This window comes from Acanthochromis polyacanthus, chromosome 10 (assembly GCF_021347895.1).
Source record: "Acanthochromis polyacanthus isolate Apoly-LR-REF ecotype Palm Island chromosome 10, KAUST_Apoly_ChrSc, whole genome shotgun sequence".
NCBI lineage: Eukaryota > Metazoa > Chordata > Actinopteri > Pomacentridae > Acanthochromis > Acanthochromis polyacanthus.
The window spans coordinates 17,189,108-17,209,427 of NC_067122.1; the positions used below are offsets into that span (position 1 = coordinate 17,189,108).

At 40.7% G+C, this 20,320-nt stretch overlaps 1 protein-coding gene and 1 long non-coding RNA gene across 2 annotated transcripts in view; one reads left to right on the forward strand and one right to left on the reverse strand.

The window, feature by feature from the left end:
- Positions 1-265: 265 nt before the first annotated feature.
- f8 (coagulation factor VIII, procoagulant component) lies at positions 266-20,260 on the reverse strand. Its single transcript, XM_022213695.2, has 27 exons — positions 19,774-20,260; positions 19,048-19,148; positions 18,735-18,857; positions 17,462-17,674; positions 16,469-16,648; positions 16,208-16,311; positions 15,029-15,149; positions 14,687-14,933; positions 14,424-14,589; positions 14,162-14,249; positions 13,406-13,623; positions 13,159-13,303; positions 12,815-13,024; positions 11,693-12,543; positions 11,451-11,596; positions 10,406-10,571; positions 9,973-10,212; positions 9,538-9,766; positions 9,260-9,442; positions 6,972-7,088; positions 5,786-5,857; positions 5,487-5,572; positions 5,180-5,335; positions 4,305-4,449; positions 4,061-4,206; positions 1,466-1,648; positions 266-926 (listed from the first exon to the last, which is right to left on the reverse strand). The coding sequence occupies exons 1-27, from the start codon at positions 19,941-19,943 to the stop codon at positions 771-773; spliced, it is 4,962 nt and encodes a 1,653-aa protein (XP_022069387.2). The 5' UTR covers positions 19,944-20,260; the 3' UTR covers positions 266-770.
- The window catches only part of LOC110964859 (uncharacterized), a 34,203-nt gene continuing 14,676 nt past the window's right edge, over positions 794-20,320 (forward strand). The window contains exons 1-2 of the long non-coding RNA XR_002596621.2: positions 794-918; positions 18,752-18,916. This is a non-coding gene — a long non-coding RNA (uncharacterized LOC110964859). The remainder of the gene's footprint in view (positions 919-18,751; positions 18,917-20,320) is intronic.

Consider the following 20,320-nt stretch of genomic DNA (forward strand, 5'->3'; position numbering starts at 1 on the left):
AACACAACTGCATATTTTAACAGAACAACAATGGAGCAGCGCTGTTCATTGTTTCTGCCAGGAGGTTCTGGAGGAGGTGGATAAGATAAAATAACATGCCGGGAACATTTAGAAAAAACAGGGATAATGGACTGGAAAGAAGGGAGAAAAGGGAAAGGAAAGTGTTACATCTTTGGAAATGAAGAGCGGCACAAAGTGCTGAACTTTCAGCTATGTGTCTTTGTATCAGTATGTTAGTAGAGTTATGCAATAAATGCCAGTGAAATTCCATTACATTGTTTATTAGAACTCAAATAAAGCACAAAAATACATTGTCTTCCAATGATATATAACAACCAGCCAAACTATATTCATCCATCTGAGACTCAAATATTTACACAGGCTTACATTCATAAAGTTAGCTTTGTAGTTGGCATAGCTGTGTGCAAATACATAAATACTGTGTAGCTCAACTAAAACTGGCTTTTTAAACTAAATATTCTTATACATCAACATATTACATCCATTTTCCTGACCTCAAATATAATCGTCCTATACAACAAAAATAATCTTTGAACAACAGTAGGGGAATGGTTAAATAGCACACTGCATTGGCAAACGAAAAAAAGGTGAAAATGTAAACAAAGTTGTGGTTGCAGAAGAAATAGCTTCAGAAAGTTCAACAAGTGCTCTGCATAACAAATTTTAATTTATCAAGACTTGAAATCAAAAACTTTAAAAATCCTTCACTGCTACTGAAACGCTGCTTTATGCTGCTGCTGGTTTCTGTTTCAGATTCCCTGCTGAGTGTCGCATCCGAGCACCTCCAGCCGCAGGGCGATGTCGTTGATCCAGCCCCGCGGGTGGATTCGGAGGAAGCGTCCGAACAGAGGAGGATTGAAAACATTGAGGGCTTCCTCATCTGGATCGTTGTTTCCGGTAAAGATCTGAAGAGAAGTGAAGAAACAGTAAAGCAGGAGGAGAGGTTAGCAGATGAATACAAGCAGGATGCATTCGATAAATCTCCACATACAGGCCTTCTGCTGCTTCCACTGATCTGGCTTTTTCAGTTCATACCAGCATTCAACCTACATACTCCCTTTCCCAGACAGATAAGCCTTGTCCTAAACTAGAAACTGTTATGTAGTGGAGATCTTCATTGAATTTCACTTTTAGTCCAGAATCAGGCTTAAACCAAATCTTGGAAACTGTCTGAAGACACTTTAATTGGATTCTTTAGTTCAGCTTCATAATACAGAATGACTCATCTACCTGTGTAATAGTATGGGAAACTCTGAGGTAGGTTACACCCTGTGCATTCCTGATTAATTGTGGGAAGAAATGAAACAAGCACAGAACTGTAGTCAATGCCGTTTTATAGCCTGTTTTATACAGCTGTAGTCAGGTAGGAATCTGGATTCCCTGGAAGTCCTGACGCAAGCTTTCTTTTACTGCAAAACACTCATTATTTGTGCACTACATATACCTTCTCTCTTTGGGAGTTCTCCTCTAACACACTGCTCCATGACTGCCCATCAGGACTGAAGGTGACTGAGAACTCGGTCACCATCATTTGGGTCAGCAGTGATCGAGCTCCTTGGGTGATGACCCCTGTGATGCGCCGGACTTTCCCCAAGTCAACCTGCAGCCACTCATGGGGGTTGTTGTTCTGAGATGGGGAGGGCAGAGGAAACACCGTCAGTTAGCAGCACGGAAAATATTCAGATGGAGGGGGGGGGGGAAACAAACTGCTAGACTAGGGTTTCCTGATAGTAGGAAGAAATTAAGGAGGTTTTCTCACAAAACAATGACTGAGAACTGCATCACATTGTGTGCAGAAGTACATGTGATTAGCAAATAACAGGACCAGAAATTTAAAAGTTTGTAGTATAATTCGTAAAATAAAACTTAAAAATGCTAATTGCAGATAGAGACTTCTGAGCTGTCTCGAAGTAGACAAAGCAGATGTCGACACTGCCAAAAAGAACACTACCCACTTTCTCTCCCACTCTAAGGCAACTAGGAAACTTGTAAACTTGGAACTGCTTCTGGCAGTGGATCTTCCTCCTCCTCTGACTAAAACCAGATGAAATCTACTTCCTTTACTCCTCATTCGTGGAAAACGTCAGGTTTGAACTGATAAGGAAAGAGGAAAGGTTGGCAACGGGAAAAGTCCAACCAAAACAAAAAGAAAGATAGAACCTAGTGACACGAGCAGCAAAGCACGAATTTTCTGCTCCAAATTTGAAAATCCCAAAATGAAGTCTTTCACAATTATATAAGCAAAGGAAAAAAAAGTATATTCTGTATCCTGTGGCACATTTGCAGGAAATGTTCCTGTTTTGACTAATTTTGAGAACAACGACAAAACTGAACGATGCATAAATGATCAATGCTCAGACTCAAAGGATGTTAAAAACATGTTTAAACTGAATATTAAAGATCTCACATTGTGCCCATTTTCTGCAAAAATAATCAAAATCTCATATGCATAACTCATGGTTTGGGCCTCTTCAAAATAGACTGTTTTGTTTTGAGAACTGTTGAGTTGCTGCTGTTTCTTTTGCCTTTAGAGAGAACATGATGTCTGCTTCAGAGCCGGTGATTATTGGTTAGTCAGGCGTAATAGCATCTGAACTAAATTTGCATTTCCTTGTAAAGCTGTGAGTCTAACTACTTGTAGAGGATCTTGAGGAATGGCAGAAGTATCTTCATACCTTAACAGCTTTTATTTTACGCCTCAGTGTATAACAACCACAAAATGCAATAGAAATGGATTTTCACCGTATGGGAGCTTTAAGTCATTCGTTCAGGCCTTTGCAGTCTTTTAGGACACTGTTCTAGATAATAATTAGATCACAGTTGTTGACTTTGGCCCACAGCTCACAAGTGCTGCGTGACCTTAAATAACAGCTCAACAGTTTGCCAGAAGAACAAATCACACCTCTACTGCTGCGAAGTGTGAAAATGATAGGTTGAGGAGGAGGAAATGAGAAACTACATTCCAATATAATAAGAGGAGACAGGAAGCAGAGTGAAAGGTTAATAAGCCTTATTATGCACATCACAGGGTCCTATCACAGTGTGAGTGTTGTTGAGACATTTAAAAGAAGTTTGTTAACGTGTTTTTAAGAGTATAAGATTCAGACATGGTAAAAATGATGTGTTTGTCAAACATTACTACATCTTTTTTCACTGGTTAAACCTCAGAGCTCAAAGATCAACTGAACACCAGATAAGTAAGGTGTAGAACAGAGTACTCTTTAATTTGTGGGATAAATTAAGCATGACTTTGTAAGATAGGACAGTAAAACTGATGAGGGTCAGCAAAACGCGACACAGAAGTAAAATCCAACTTTCTTGCAATCCAACTTTGTTTTACAGGCAGTATGGAAATGCTGATGTGTATTTTGTCACTTTTCTTTGTATTTGAGTGGTTGTTTTAAGTCTGTATTTGATGGCAGATTTCCCCATTAATCCAACTGAACTAGCAGAGACAAACAGGATTTGTTTGTCTGAACTGCATCTTGGATAGAGTCAGGGTCACCTTCCACACACACCTTTACGACATTCCATGGGACTATAATGTTCCAAAACCAACAAATCAGCATTCAAATGTTCTTCCCCCTTTGATTATCCAAATATACTTGAGGTCAGAGAGAAGCTGTCGAACCACTGTAGTTCTCTTTCTGGCCCTCTGTTTTCCTTTGTTACTCAATATTTTCCCTGAGTACAACCCAGTGCACGCCTGTTACAGAAATGTTATTACTCATTTTGCGAAAAATGTTACTCCTCCTTTCTACATATTCTCTTCCCACACTCGACAAGTGTGACCAAAATAACTTCACCCACTATATTACACGTCATTTGCTGTCAGTGTTGACATCTTTAGTCAGACTATTGACTAGTTTTAAACCTATTAGATCAAGTCATGTTATACAAAACACCACAAAACAAGCTAATGGCAGGACAGACTGTTTGACTGTTCTTCCATACACATGTAGCTTTGTCTGTGTAGTAAATCTGAATTGCGTGCAGAATATTCTGTATGTGACACGTAAATGAATGTGTGCATGTCCACCTTTGGCCTCCAAGCGTTGGCACTGCCTTCCAGATGGAGACGGGCGAGGTTCGGCTTCCAGCTACGCAGCAGAGACGAATAATGTGAGGAGGCCTTAAAACTGGTGTCATTGAGCTGTCTCTGGAGTCCAAGGGGGAAAGAGCAGCCTGGTCACACACACAAACAAATACGCAGAGTTATTCTCAGCACTTTCATGCAGTAGAACAACGCTGAGATCAATTGCGCTACTGTTGGCATAACTCACTGTTGAGGTCGCAACCCAGCAGCTCCAGTCGTAGAGCAGGCCTCTGCACAAATTGGTATGGATGAATCCTGATGTAGCGAGCCACCAGTGGCGGAAAGAAGCGGTTTTCTTTCACCCTGGAGCTGTCCCTGTTGCCACGAAAGCGCTATACAGAGCCAAACAAATCGACTAGGGTCAGGTTTGTAAAATGGCACATTTTTCTACGACTGCTGTACAAATGAATAACTTCTAAGCATTCTCCAAATCACAGCCCAAGGTTTTTGTGTTGATTTACACATTTCTGAGCCTTAGCATCTGCTTGAGATAGACAGCACATTACAATAAACAATTTGGTGCCTTTACTGTATTTATTTTATAGGGTAATGCAGTATCATGCCGTGGTTATGCAGCCACTATCATTTTATAAATGTGATTTGTGCAGTTTTCTGCACAAGAAACTTTCGCCACAAGACACTCAACACAAATGGGAGGTTGGTCGGAGGTTAGAAAATCTGTTTTATAAAGAAGCTGCAAAAACTATGTAGTCAACTGAATTTGTTTGTAAGGAGATCGGAATTGGAATTTAAAGTACGTTTAGTCATCAGCTCTGGTGAATAGCTCAATATTCTTCCTTGAGAATACAAGAAAAAATGCGACTTGATGGAGCTTTTTCCCCACGGAATATTTCATGATGAATAATTTCACATTAATATTTATTCCATGCCGTATGTCTTGAACTCTATTCTCTTTATCATCTGGGAGTTGCATGTCCTACAACTGCCTGTGTCCTAGGTTCAGCTTCTGCAATGCTGGGAATTAATTTCCAGAAGATTTAACATCTAATTAGTGTCATATGGCAACTCTAGCTGTATCAGATATGCACCATGTGGACATACACTGGTTTGCCTGGTGTTATTTCCAATGTAAGTGGTCCAAGACTCCTGGTCTAGGCTGTAGGACACTGTGAAGAATGTGATGTAGTGGTCCCTCAGCTTAGACCGTACTCCCTGTGTTAACAGACCATGCAGCAGAGTGGGCCTCTGAAGGTCAACCTGATAACACACACAGGCACATTCACATTAAAAACAGAATACTGATGTGATTTATTTCAAGACTGACTCAGATCTTGCTTTAACAAGAGCATTAGGACACCACTCACTGTAGCAGATTCAGTGTAAAAGCTAAGAAAGCTGTACATCTAACCTGTATCCATGACTTGCTGTTTCTGCCCATCCAGGCATTGATATAACCGGACTGATCCAGCCTCGCCAGCGAAGGCTCCCAGCTGTCTGGACACAGCAGTGGAAACATGGTTATAATCCATCTCATTGTGGGCAATTTCCCGACTTTCAGATTTCATAAAGCTGCTGGTGGCCACAAAACTGAAGTATTGGACTCGATACTTGTAGTAAGCCCTTCTGCTCTTTTAATATTGACAGGTATTACAAGGCCTCTTGCTGTGTTTATTCAAGTAAAGGTAAGAAAAACTACTGCTGCCTTACCTATGTGATCTGATGCTGTGATCTGGGAATCTTCGATCCACCCTGATTTCATTCCCAGTCGCATGACACACCCTGAAATGTCAATGACATGAGATTTCATCTCATACATTTCAAATTTCATCTGAGCAGGATATTTTGATAGAATATAGTGCAGGGAATATTATATTGTTTGTTTTGACATTTCTGTAACTGATGCAACCTCAGATATCTAAGTAACATGGGAAGTCTGCATTAGAAATAAAGCCCCACCATAAATTACCAACTAAATTCTTTACAGTGTGGAAATTGTGGGAAAATCCTATGACATTATTCATACATTGGGATGACATACAAAAAAGTGATGTGATTGTAGGTTTTACAGAGTGTCTATACACTTATTACACAATTAAAAAGAACATAAAAAGTACCAAAAACCGAAACAACTTTGCTATTCTTCACTTCTTAATATTTTTATAGGGAGAGAAGTGAAACTAATACTGGTGTCGACATAATAGGTATGTTGCAACAGGTCAAAAGGTTTGAAGTTCTGTGCAGTTAGAACTTGTCCGACTCTATATGGCATGCACATTAACAAACCCAAAGAGATGAATTTAATAATTAAAATGCTAATGTCAGCTTCAAAACACACCTGCAGTTTGCACGCATGCTAACAACTGACATTTAACATCAGTGTGTTATTCAAAGATGGTAGCATACCGTGGTTACAGTTTGTGGAGCTATTAAATTAAGATACAAATGTTTAGATAGATTAAACCTTTATTGATGTCACAGCGGGGGAAATTTATTGTTGTGTTTAGCATGTTCCATTTTCTGAGAGTCTTAATGAAGCTGCTAAGCCCAGAATGCAGCAACAGTACCCCTGCACTATTTTGCAGTCGTACTGTTGCTGCATCCTGGGCTTAGCTGAATTATGTCCTTAATTTATTTGTAATTCAAAATATATCTATTTATCTGCATGATCCAAATCTTTGGAAAAACCTGCCATTTTTAGCATGTAAGTTGCTTTTTCCTGTAACAAAGCAGATTTTTGAAAAGTTAACATGCAGATCATGGAAGGGGACGAGAACACTCCCTAAAATACACCTTGGATACTTGCAGGCTACACTAGGTGAGTCAGACTATTTATATATCACCCTGTATAAATTATAAAGAACATCGTTCATAGATATGGGAAACATGCACCTACCTGGATTATAGACCATCAGTTTAGCCCTCATACCAGCCAGCTGGTTGTCTCCTATTGAGCACTCCACCAGCCATGTGCCAACCGTGGGGGGTTCCATCTCAACTGTGCCAAATACGCCTTGAGAAGGGAGGAATAGATGGATGATTGGAGAAACACAATGTACGAAACAGCACTTAAAACAAGAATACAGTTACATAACCAAGGAAACAAATAAAAAGCCTTTGTTTTGTTCCACCTCAGATACATTCCTTCAATTAAATGATTCACTTTCCCATTCCATTTTTATTACAAGGAAAATTGTCCACCAGGGAGTCACAAAACTCTCTTGATATGAAATAAAAGTTTGTGGTTCAGATCAATTTGTTTAAACACACAGTCATTTTTGTGGAACACAATCTTGCCACTGAAGATGTCATTACGGTCTAAATGAGATCACATTCACTAATAGCAACCATATGGTTGTTTGGAGTCATCTGCTGGGGATGATACCATCACTGACACTAACACATCTGCAGCATCTGGTTATGTTTTCTGTGTGCACGCATGTCTTTACAGACCATGTATTATTATGTGACAGAAAGTGACAGAATCTGAGAGAAGTGAAAGAGAAAGGTTAAAAGGTACACACGTGGACAAAATTGTTGGTACCCCTCAGTTAAAGAAGGAAAAACCCACAATTCTCACTGAAATCACTTGAAACTCACAAAAGTAACAATAAATAAAAATTTATTGAAAATTAAATAATCAAAATCAGCCATCACTTTTGAATTGTTGATTAACATAATTATTTAAAAAAACAAACTAATGAAATAGGGCTGGACAAAAATGATGGTACCCATAACTTAATATTTTGTTGCACAACCTTTTGAGGCAATCACTGCAATTAAACGATTTCTGTATTTGTCAATGAGCGTTCTGCAGCTGTCAACAGGTATTTTGGCCCACTCCTCATGAGCAAACAGCTCCAGTTGTCTCAGGTTTGATGGGTGTCTTCTCCACATGGCATGTTTCAGCTCCTTCCACATATGTTCAATGGGATTCAGATCTGGGCTCATAGAAGGCCACTTTAGAATAGTCCAACGCTTTTCTCTCAGCCATTCTTGGGTGTTTTTGGCTGTGTGTTTTGGATTGTTGTCCTGTTGGAAGACCCATGACCTGCGACTGAGACCAAGCTTTCTGACACTAGGCAGCACATTTCTCTCCAGAATGCCTTGATAGTCTTCAGATTTCATCGTACCTTGCACACTTTCAAGACACCCTGTGCCAGATGCAGCAAAGCAGCCCCAAAACATTACTGAGCCTCCTCCATGTTTCACCGTAGGGACAGTGTTCTTTTCTTCGTATGCTTGGTTTTTGAGTCTATGAACATAGAGTTGATGTGCCTTACCAAAAAGCTCCAGTTTGGTCTCATCTGTCCAAAGGACATTCTCCCAGAAGCTTTGTGGCTTGTCAACATGCATTTTTGCAAATTCCACTCTCGCTTTTTTATGAGTTTTTTTCAGCAGTGGTGTCCTCCTTGGTCGTCTCCCATGAAGTCCACTTTGGCTCAAACAACGACGAATGGTGCGATCTGACACTGATGTACCTTGGCCTTGGAGTTCACCTTTAATTTCTTTGGAGGTTGCTCTGGGCTCTTTGGATACAATTCGAACGATCCGTCTCTTCAATTTGTCATCAATTTTCCTCTTGCAGCCACGTCCAGGGAGGTTGGCTACTGTCCCGTGGGTCTTGAACTTCTGAATAATATGAGCCACTGTTGTCACAGGAACTTCAAGCTGTTTAGAGATGGTCTTATAGCCTTTACCTTTAAGATGTTTGTCTATAATATTTTTTGGATGTCCTGGGACAATTCTCTCCTTCGCTTTCTGTTGTCCATGTTCAGTGTGGTACACACCTTTTCACCAAACAGCAGGGTGACTACTTGTCTCCCTTTAAATAGGCAGACTGACTGATTATGAGTTTGGAAACACCTGTGATGTCAATTAAATGACACACCTGAGTTAATCATGTCACTCTGGTCAAATAGTTTTCAATCTTTTATAGAGGTACCATCATTTTTGTCCAGGCCTGTTTCATTAGTTTGCTTTTTTAAATAATTATGTTAATCAACAATTCAAAAGTAATGGCTGTTTTTGATTATTTAATTTTCAATAAATTTTTATTTATTGTTACTTTTGTGAGTTTCAAGTGATTTCAGTGAGAATTGTGGGTTTTTCCTTCTTTAACTGAGGGGTACCAACAATTTTGTCCACGTGTGTATATAAAGACAAATGTGTGCAGACATTTACCAGGAAAGAGGCTGTAGACGCCCATACGATGTTCCTGTTGAGCGTGAACCGTAAACGGCAAACCATGGAAGTGCACAGCGTGGTACTCTCTGTCGCTTCCTACATTCAGGAGGTGCCACCTGACAAGTTGGCGCTGAGCTACCCTTAAACCAGGGAGAGTCTCCGCCACATAACCGTTTATAGCTAAGGAAAAATATTGGCATTATTTCTGTGAAAAAGTATGGCATGAAATCAGCAGCAACAAATCTGACAAAAGCAATCAGCCCTTTAATCTGTACCTGCAAACTTATTGCTGGTGTGATACCAGGGGTCTTCTGTGTTGACCTGGCATGGCGGGGCACAGTATCGCTGCAGGTTTTCTTCCAGGTACCAGCTTTTAGTTTCATCAAAGGTGTGGAACAGAAGGGAAAACTCCCGAAGGTCTTGCTGTGCCTTCCCATTAGTTTTGAGTGTATCAGACTTACAGATCACCAGTGGACCGATCAGACCGGAGTGAAGGTCTCTCTCCTAGAAAATAGTAATAAAATATACATATTAACTTTAAAATTAAAATGGAAAATGTTTCTTTGATTGCCATTTTAATTTCTTGGAGAAAAAAAAAACAAACAGCTGTGAGGTAAAAGCAACTACAACACTATGCTGCTATAGATAAACATGCAAAATATGCAAGGAATATAAACTGGAATGGGCTACAAGTGAAGACCTGTGCAGACCTTGTCCACAGTGGAGTAGTAAGCTCCGGTCTTGCAATCAAATTTGGGGTCAGTGGGTCCTTGCTTTCGGGTTACTTTCCAATTATATGTCCGGGCTTCCCCAGGAGGTACAGGTTCTCCTGGTACTCCTGGTGGGGCAGAGGAAGAACTGGTTTGGGCAACGCCGGCCCCCTGACTGCGGTCATAGACTCCGTGAAGGTGAAAGGAGTAAGGTCTCTGTGCTTTGTTCTTAAATATCACCTAGAATAAGACAAAGAGGGACAAGACAGCAATAAAGAGAGAGTTTTCACAAAAGCAGACACAGCTGGGGTCATAACTTCACCAGTGCAACACCAAAGCATTTGGGTTCAACTACAGCTTGTGAAAGGGGTAGTAGTTACTGGGGCTGCAGAAAAACTATTATTTTGATTTGCTTAGGTATAGTAACGCTTACAGTGAGCACATCATCAATCTTGGTTCTGATGAACGGTCCCATAATTCCCAGGTGTTCCTCAAGCTCTCCTCTGTTGACGGGTTTTAGGAAGCGTTCATCTTCGTAGGCTCGAAACACCACCTTCTTGTACTCCGGCAGGAACTTCCTCATGCCTCGACGCATCTCTCTTATAGAAGAAAATTATTCATCAGTCAGAGTACATTTATTCTGAGACAGTACAGTCTACTATCAGTGTCACTTAACATTTCTTGGACAATCAATTGAGCTTTCCCAGCAAGCGGGCAAAGTTCCCACAACATTGGCTATCATTAACCACAAGTTCTAACAATATTTTAAAGAAAACATTTTTGTTCTAATGTTCTAAGGTTATTCCTCATTCCAGATAATGTTGGTTTGATGTTAAATATAATAACTGGAACATTCGGAGGATGTTGTCAGGTTGTCAGGTTGTACGATGACAAATGAATGTGACATGCTAACAAAGATGGAAGATTTTACCTGTAATTGTCTGAAGATGTTGTTGAGAGAATACATACAGAACAATCTTCCATAAAAAGTTAAAAGAATGTCATACCATAACAAAGGAAGAATGTTCTCAATGCAATATTCTGCAAATGTATTTTTTTCAAGCATCTTTACAGAACTTTTTCCAGCCATAATGAAGAACATTCTAGGAAGTAAAAGAAAATCACCCACTAAAAACATTACTAGAACTTTGTCAAACTGTCTCAGAACAGTTTTGGAACAAATAATTCTAGCTGGGTTGTTATAGACACGTTTTTTGTGAGGTGCTTGTTTTCACCATTTTTGCTTAAAACCATTCCAACATTGTTTGCAACATTTTCTTGTTTTGTAAGTTTGGGTGAAGTAAGGACAGCGGTTCTTCCTACTTTCAGTCTTTGTTTTGAGCTTATACAAATATAAGAAACATTAGTGTTCAGTTGTCATAGTAAGAATGCAAGGAAGCAAACAAGACTATTTCCCAAAATGTTGAACAGTTCCTTTGAATTTCTGCTTGGTAACTTGGATGAAACACTGTTTCTACCTGGGTTGAATGAGCTGATGTGGTTTTCTGATGCCATAGTCCCAGGTGATCTCCTCTGCTGCAATGTAGTAAAAATGGCCATGGGGGCCACCACCAGAGCGAGGGTTAATGGAATTGGTGCCGAATATTTCTGATGTGCCGTTCATCTGTAAATGAAATTTTGCATTTAGTGTGGTGAGAGGAGAGTGTTTTTGTTTGTGCCATTTGGAAGTATATGTACTTAAAACATCAGATGATAGTACCTCCTGATTGTAGTCATCATACTCGAGAGACAGATCCATCCTTGTTGTATTGGTGTTGGCAGCAGTGAAGTTGGGTTTCAGACCCATCACAGCATCTGTAAGTTTCTCAGGTTCCATCTTAACGTTGTTTTGTGGTAATAAGTTTTGGTCCATGTCTTCTAAATTGCTTAATTCTACAGTTGAGAACTCCTCACTCAGCAGTGGTTCGCTGCCCAATAAGATCTCGTTGCTCTCTTCAAGTCCTACTGTAGTTGCATTCGCTTTACTTGGCATTTCACTCTTTACCTCCCGCTTCACTTCAGCCTCACTGTCAGTAATATTTTCCGTGACTTCTACTACAGACGTTATTGTAGTTCCTGCATCTTCAAAAGCTCCAGAACTTACATCTCCATCTGTCCAGTTTCCATCAGTCTGTCTTCTCAGTCTGCTGCCTCTGTTTTCCAACGGCTCTGTCTGATTCTGAGGAGCTGTCAACTCATCATCTTTCTCGATGTCATCCAAGATATCCTGAGGGATTCCTCCCTCTAACGGAGATTTCCCTTCTTCCGCTGACGTTACTGTAACTTTCCTCAGCTGACATGCTTCCCCAGTCCCCTCAGTTTGAGTGTCATTTTGACCAGAAATGTTTACTGACTGAGTATTGTTGCACACTCGAACCAACATTGTACGATTTTGAGGTCTGAATCCTCTTGGCCCAAAATCCAACTTATCAAAATAGTCGGAGATATCATCATCGTCGTCATCATGATCAGCTAAAGGGAGACCTGCATTGTTGCAGGGACGAACGGTGTAACGGATGCTCATCCCTCGGCTCTTGAGGCTGCCATCAAAAGCACTGATCTCCCACTCACCTTCAAGGAGGGAAAAGTGAGACTGAATTTGACTCATGTGAGGGTGGTGGTAACAGATGCATGTCAGAAATGTCCTACTGCTATCCATGTAAGCCAAATACCAAATGACCAGGTAGTACACTAGAAAACACTCAATGCTCCAAAAAAGCAACAAGTTTATCACATTTATGCATCACATTACACTGTCATTAGCAATGTTTTGTGCCATTAAAGCACCTAATGTCTTCTTCTCTGAGAAAATAATTGTAAAAGTTTCTCTGTGACATCCTACCAATCAGCTCGGTCTCCATGGGAACAGTCACAGCAGTCATTGGGAAGAGGGTGAGGACAGACCGGTAACTGCCTTGGTACTGAAATAGGTTTCCGGTGAAGTAGACAGAGAGGAAATCACTTTGGGCCCCCACGTTAGCTACATGCCAAAAGGGGACATCAGTCTGACACATCACAAACTGACGCTGACTAAACATGATGCCATTTACACCTGCAGGAAGGGGAGGGAAATTCAAAGACAGCATGTTTTTGGTTAACTTCAAATGATTCTCTTGCAGTGTTCAAAAATGGTTATAATTCCACTAACAAGCATTAGGAAGAAGTAAAAGTAAAAATGCAACTTACTGTAAATGACATTTGAGTTATAGAATTCAGGGTCAGTGATGTTGAAGGACTTTTGGTTGGACTGCTGCATGTTTTCGTCAAAGTACCAACTTCTGTTCTCATCAAACACAGCAAATACAAGGCTGAACTTCTTGTCTGGTCCCAACTGCAGGCAGCAACAGAATGAAATAAAAACAAAATTTCATATTAATTTAGCACATGTTAAGCTGTACGTCTGAAGCTTGGCACACGCTAGCCTTCTTCTCACCAGGTTTCCTCTGACATCGATGGTGTCAGACTTGCAGATGAGCAGTGTGCCCACCAGACCAGAGGCCAAGTCCTTCTCCAGGGACACAGTGCTTTGATACAGTTGGGTCAGACATGGAGGATCTTCCTCCAACGGCCCGTCATCTGTTGTTAGCGACCAAATGTAGCCAAACGTCCCATTCGGTGGAACTCCCATTGAGCGCAAGTCCTGCTGTGCAGCTGTTCATTTAAATTTGAATAAAATTTGAGGATGAGATTAGTGGGAATCAGTTCAAACTAACAAATTCAGTCTTTTACTACAGTCTACACACAATGCCTTTAATGATGGAGAGAAAGATACATCCAGTTCCGGTTTTCATGATTTATCTTGCACTCTGGGGTGTATAAATAGCTCAGCTGATTCTTGTCATGAAAAACAACACGTGACTAGCTAAGACAGGACTAGCATAGTTAAAATGAGGTTTAATTAATAATCTCCTCATCCTCTGTTTGCTGAATTGAAGCCATTTATCATCTATTGCTTGTCTTTGCCAGGAACTCACCAACAAACTAGAAACACCATCATCTTAGTAATCTGTTCAAGTTTATTGCAGTAACTTATGGACAATTTGAAAATTGTTCTTGAAATGATGAAACTCCATTCCATTTGTTTCACTTGGAAAAATGCCACATTAAAGAACATACGGACATTTCACCTGCATCTAAATTGAAAGCCATTAGTTTAGACTGCTTTGTTAATATCCATGCTGAAGCTTACCATTCGTGGTCTTCTGCAGTGGAATGATCTTGGTGAGTCCATTGGGGAAGATATTGAAAGGATGACTGGCCAGGTTTCTAAAAATGATCTGGAAACAATTCAGATCAATGGGTAATCAATAAGAAAGTCATTCAAAGAGCCACTGCATAAACACAGCACTGTATAAATTTCGCTCTGCACTTGACTGTGACTATTTTATTTGTTTTTCGGTCAGATTTGTTATATAACATATACTCTGTTTTCTGAAATTTGCTTCACTCACATGCAACTGATCATTGACTTTTCCTTTCAGAATTGGACCCAGCAGTGTGTTGTCAGGATTTTTCCTCTGAGTAAAAGATCCGTCTGTGTACTCCGCATACACAACCTTTTTATACTTGTAGTCGAGGTGATGGGGAGCAGCAGGCAGATATTTGGACTGCAAATTGCTGATGTAGCAAAGAGAAAAGAATCAATTTAACTCTCATCAGTTCAGCATCGACCTCTCTGTTCTTCTTCTTCTTCCTCATTCCTTGTTTTTCCTACCTGTCTGTGGGTTCCAGATGAGGAGCGTAGTCCCAGGTGACCTCTTCAGCAGCGATGTAATGCACCCAGGTTTTGGACTGCTGTCCTCTGCTCGCTCTGGCTTGAACTTGTGGCTTCTTGGGTTGAAAATTGAACAAATCATCATAGTAGTCTTCATCATAATTTTGTTTGACTTGACGCACGTCAGGCACCGGCGGAGTGACGGGCTCAGGGCATTTCTCCACATTGAACAATGCGTTCATGCCATCTGTGGGAAGAAACAGTGCAAATAGACAGTTACAATTTAATTTTAGGGACACAGATAACTTTAGATTTGTGCATTTCTGATCGGGTCTTTCTTACCATGATGATGAGAATTTATCTGACAGTTGATGAGGAAGCGTCCTGCTGAAGTGGCTCTCATTTCCGCAGTGATGAAGGTCATAGGGGTCACCTCCACTGTAACTTTACGATGGCTCAGTACCTGACAAAAACAAATCCAATACACTGGATTTGAACATAATCATGTAAAACAATAATCCGCTTTATTTATATGATGTTTTCCAAAACACATAAAGTCTAACATCTAACGTTATTAAAACATTTTATTTTTTTTAACCACTGAATGACTGCAGTAGCCTAGCCGCGCTAGACCCAGGTCTGAAGACACAAGGGTCTAGGAACTCTCGACAGGGAGGGAGGCAGGCTAAAAGGTTGTCTTTCAAATCACTCTGCAGCAGTTGGGTAGGTATACAACCAATCAGCGCAACGAATAGGCTGACGTAGTTCCTAGAGCGCCAGAAATCAGAGGATGCGGGAGTTCGGTGAAGCTTTATTTATACAGTCAATGGGTGAAGCTCAAGTATATTACAGACATTTTAACAGAAAGATTATTCAGAGTCGGTGCTATTGGAGCTCAATGACTGTTGTCGTTTTTGTTGTCGACCCTGGCAGAGAATTAAATTCGTTGCGGTGGGTTGTCTAGCGCGGCTCGGCTAGTTGTTTCCGGTTGTTTCTGTCAGAATCGTCGCGCCTCTGTCGTCACTTAGTTACGGCCGCCTTCTGACTCTACACTTCATGGTGATTCGTCAGCCAGTTTTAGGAGCATCCAACCTCGAGGCTTACCGAGGGTAACTAGACCCACCCTGGCAGAGAATTAAATTTGTTGCCGTGGGTTGTCTAGCGTGGCTAGGCTATGACTGCAGCTCTTTCACAAAGCTTTTCAAAGCAAAGCCCAGGTGGATAACAAGCACAGTTTCATGGTATTAGTGTTATTCTACTTCTGCTGTTGAATTCAGTGTAGTTTAAGCACAGCAAAGAAGAAGTCAGGAAGTAGCACGAATTTTTCTTTATTGTTATACTGAACTTATCATTAATATTTTAGGTCTGATTTTGACAGACTAGTGAGACAAGAGTTGCATTCAATTTATTTCTTAATCAATTTTATGTTAATGAGTAAAATATCTAGTTGAGTGAACTAAAATATCTCTTCCAAACTTTAAATTAGTTTGCTGTGACATTTTTTCATGTGCCCTAAATTACCTGCAAAGAGTGATCTTGAAACTGAATGGAGTGGATTTCTGGAGCTGTGCCCACTCCAATCATGTGCCAAAACACAGGACGGCGGCCCTGACACACTGTCAAACCTACACACACACAAACAGAGAGAGAGAGAGAAGGAAAATGAGGCCAAATTCCTGTGACAACACACAACACAGCCACTGATGCCACAGCGTGACTAACACTTAACATTACAGCACGGCTTCATGGAACAACCCTGCCGAAGCCAGACTGCTTCATTACCAGGTAGCGTAGAGTTGACATATCCATTGATGGTGTGGTATTCCTTCCTGCCGTCACTCCTCTTGAACTTCTCCCTGCTCAACCGCTCTCCTACCTCTCCATACCAGCTCTTGGTCTCATCGAACACTGCAAACAGCAGGACGAACGCCGGATATTTCCTCTGCCCATCCATGAAGGCACCTGAGGGAACACATAGAACATAAATGTGATGCAGGGGGAGGTATTACGCTTGCAATAGAATTATGTGGTGGAAAATGCTACATGTTGTCATGTAAAAATGATTTCACATTCTCTCTAAGTCTGTGTCAGATGGAGTTTTGGCCTTATAGATGGCACTGACACTTAGAGATGTCTGCTGGTCAGGTCACCACTCAGCTCCACACCAGTGTCTCCACAACAGTTGTTTGGATTACAGTGGAATTTGGTCTGGTATACGTGTTGGTCAGGAGGTAACTCCCACTGACTGTGATGCAACTTCTCCCCCACACATTGCACAGATTTAAGTTTGTGATTGTGAGGGAAATTAAATATGATACCAACATTCATGTCCTCTGCAGAATGATAAACATTATATTCTCTAGTGGCATCACTGAATCAATTTGACCAGTACTTCATTTTATGATCAAATACCTGCAAAACTAATGACATCAGCCTCAGCAGTACTTTATGCAGTGTGAGCTCAATAATGTGAAATTATGTCAATAAAATGTGTGAAACTGACATGGCAAGCACTGGAAATATTATATCTGATTAATATCAACATGTTGCCATTGTTAGAATATTATCATACTGATGGTAACATTGAGATTAAAGCATCTAAGTACAACCTCACAGAGAAGTTTACATGACTGTACCTCTTTTTCTAATCCCCAAATAATAGTTAAAATCAGTTCACACCTACATTTGGCTCATGGAATGTTGGAAAATATGGAAAATCAGACAAAGACAGTAGAACAGTTGCATTCAATCATTATTAACTCGCAGCACACTGACTTGGTTTACAGATGAGCAGGGCACCGATGAGTCCTGAGTTGACGTCTCGGACTGTATCCACCTGGGACGAGTATGAGTACGTGAGACAGTCGGGGTCACTGGGGGTGGGACTGTCTTTATAGTTGATGTCCCAAACATACTCATAATATCCTCCAGGAGAGATGGCATCATCCTCCTTCTCCTGGCCTGCTGTGGAGTCATCATAACCGGCTCCTGGAAAGAAAGGAAAATTACTTCTGTCTCGTCTTAGAGCAGCAAGCGGTTCAAGGAGGTAGAATGACGTCACTGTGTAGTAAAATGGAAAGTATGAAGTTTTCTCCGGTCCTTCGAGGGAAAAACAGGGTCTTTGATGACGTTAGGGGGATAATGCACGAAAAATTTTTAACAAATCCTCATGTGACATTGCAGGAAATGTTTGTTTAAGTTTGCCTTTTTCACTGTGGAAATCAGAATGAATGAACAACAGCAGTGAAGTGATTGTAGTGGATGCTGTGGTCAAAACCACATGCATGGGAAGCACTGACTCACAACAATGTGCAATAAAGACTTCTCTCAGACACGTGCACACACACATACATGCCCGCTGGCAGCAACCTTTTCTTCACCCTTAATATTGCACATCGATGTACTTAGATCTACTTGGTCTCATTCCTGGAGCAGCTTTTCAGATTATGGTAATCTCAGTTATAGGAATCGGCTCCATGTGAAGCCAAGGAAGCTTATGGGAAGCGACTTTGTTGGATCAATGGCAACATCACAACATATGCCAGTGCTTCCCAAAGATCGTATTAATGCTCAAAAGCTTCTCAGTCAGGGATATTCACTTATATCCTCGTGAGAAGCTGCTGAGGATGTAAGAATGACTCACTGGCACTGACAGGCTGCACAATATCTGCACACACAAGATAATGATAACCGTTCTCTGAAAATTCTAAAGAATGAGGAGGCAACTATTGGGCAGATCAGTCTCATTTCTCTGTAATTTTGGAATCATTTGCCACACTGTTGTAGAATAACTGACCCAAACTACTTTTGTTCACTTTTGACTAAAACAAGTCTAAGTCACAATAGCGGCGGACAGTGAACTTCAAAGCTGTCTTCTTTTTGCCACTGTCTCATCTACAACCTGGACTTTACATCAAAAGTGAGTGATTCAACAAGCTGAGTCAGGCTGTTGCTCACCACTTGACCAAGAAGAACAGAATGTGTTGACTAACATAGAGTTTGTGACTGAGCGCAACAGAAAGTTCCTGACAGCATGCGGCTCTCTGACCTTCTGACTGTTTCCAGTAGGTGATTCCTACGGGGCTGATGCTGTAGGGCTGAGAGGCCAGGTTCTTGAAGTGGACCACCACTCTATCACCCGCCTGGGCAACGATCACCGGACCTTGAATACCTGTGACCAGAAGACATGAAGTTTGTAAAGGATTCCAACATATGAGCCCCATACCGCAGGTGAAAGTATTCATACTCATTATTAGTTGGGAAGTTGCTTGCAAACATGCTGACTAGAATGTCTTTGGATGTTGATAAATGATTACAAAATGTGATATACAGAGAATATCAGAAGAGGAAACCTACAGTACCTGTCCAAGCTGGTCTTGGCACAGGAACACTGTATGTGGAGTCTGTATATTCCCTGTAAACTGCCTTGATGTATTTTTGACGAATGCCTTTGGATCTCCATCTAAAAAAAATAAATAATGGAGAGCAAATTATAACAAAACTGCCTGAAAACACTTTAATTACCTTGTTAAGAAACTTACACCCAGCAGAATTTAATAGAACTGTAAAGAAAAAAGAATAAAATCCAACATCATCAATCTTGTTAACTTATGACAACTTAATGAAATTACGTTCATCTAACAAACTCTTCAGAGGTGCAATTCCTGGTAACTCAAATGACCAATTACAAAACAATTGGTAGCATAAATGACAGATTTTTTAGTTTGTAAGAGCTCGAAATCTTAAACTGAAGGTGAAGAAAAAAGTTGCCAAGCTAATTTTGTTAGTTTTCTTCAACTTCAACTTACTTTTCAAACAGCAAATGCAGAAATGTCAGTTTAAATGAACACACAATATTAAGTTGGTGCAATTAACATTATTATTATGCCAACACACCTCATCTAATTAACTTAGAACAACTTTAAAGGTTTATCCAAGTTTTTAACCTGCAATCTCATATCTAATTTAGTTTAACGCTTATGCAATATAATTATACTAATTCTGATTTAGTTAAAATCTTTACTTTCGATTTAGGTCTGAATCTGACATCAGAGCATGTTGGCTCAATAAAACATGGAGATGTTCACCTTTGGTCGAGCGCTGGGTCAGTTTCATCCAGGTAGATGTAGTCCCAGCCGATCTCTACAGCCGCTATGTAATATTCTCTGACAGCAGATTTCTGAGTTTCTCCTCCTGAGCAGCAGATCAGCGGCAGCAGAAGCACCAGAGTCGCAGTGATCGCACCTGTCCGCTCCATGGTGTCCGGGTCAGGCTTCCCCGGCTCTGGTGCTCCTCCTGCGGGCTGAAGTATTTAAGGGGAGAGGGGTGGAGAGCGGTCCGTTTGGGGGGAGTGTGTCAGGGACGTTACGCTCCGTTATGACGCCATCACACAACACTTCATTGTCTTGGGAAAGAAATCTGATTTTTACGCACCACTTCGGCTTAACGTCGCCAGAAAGTACAGTTAATAGTAAAAAAAAAACAATAACCAGCCATTATTAAAGGTTGTCGTGTTACTGAATAACCACTGATTATTAAGAGAATTTTAGGTTGCCAGCTTGGGAAAAACATCTGACATTTATCCTGCTACACTGTTAAAAAAGAGGAAAACTATTAAAATAGTTTTCAACTTCA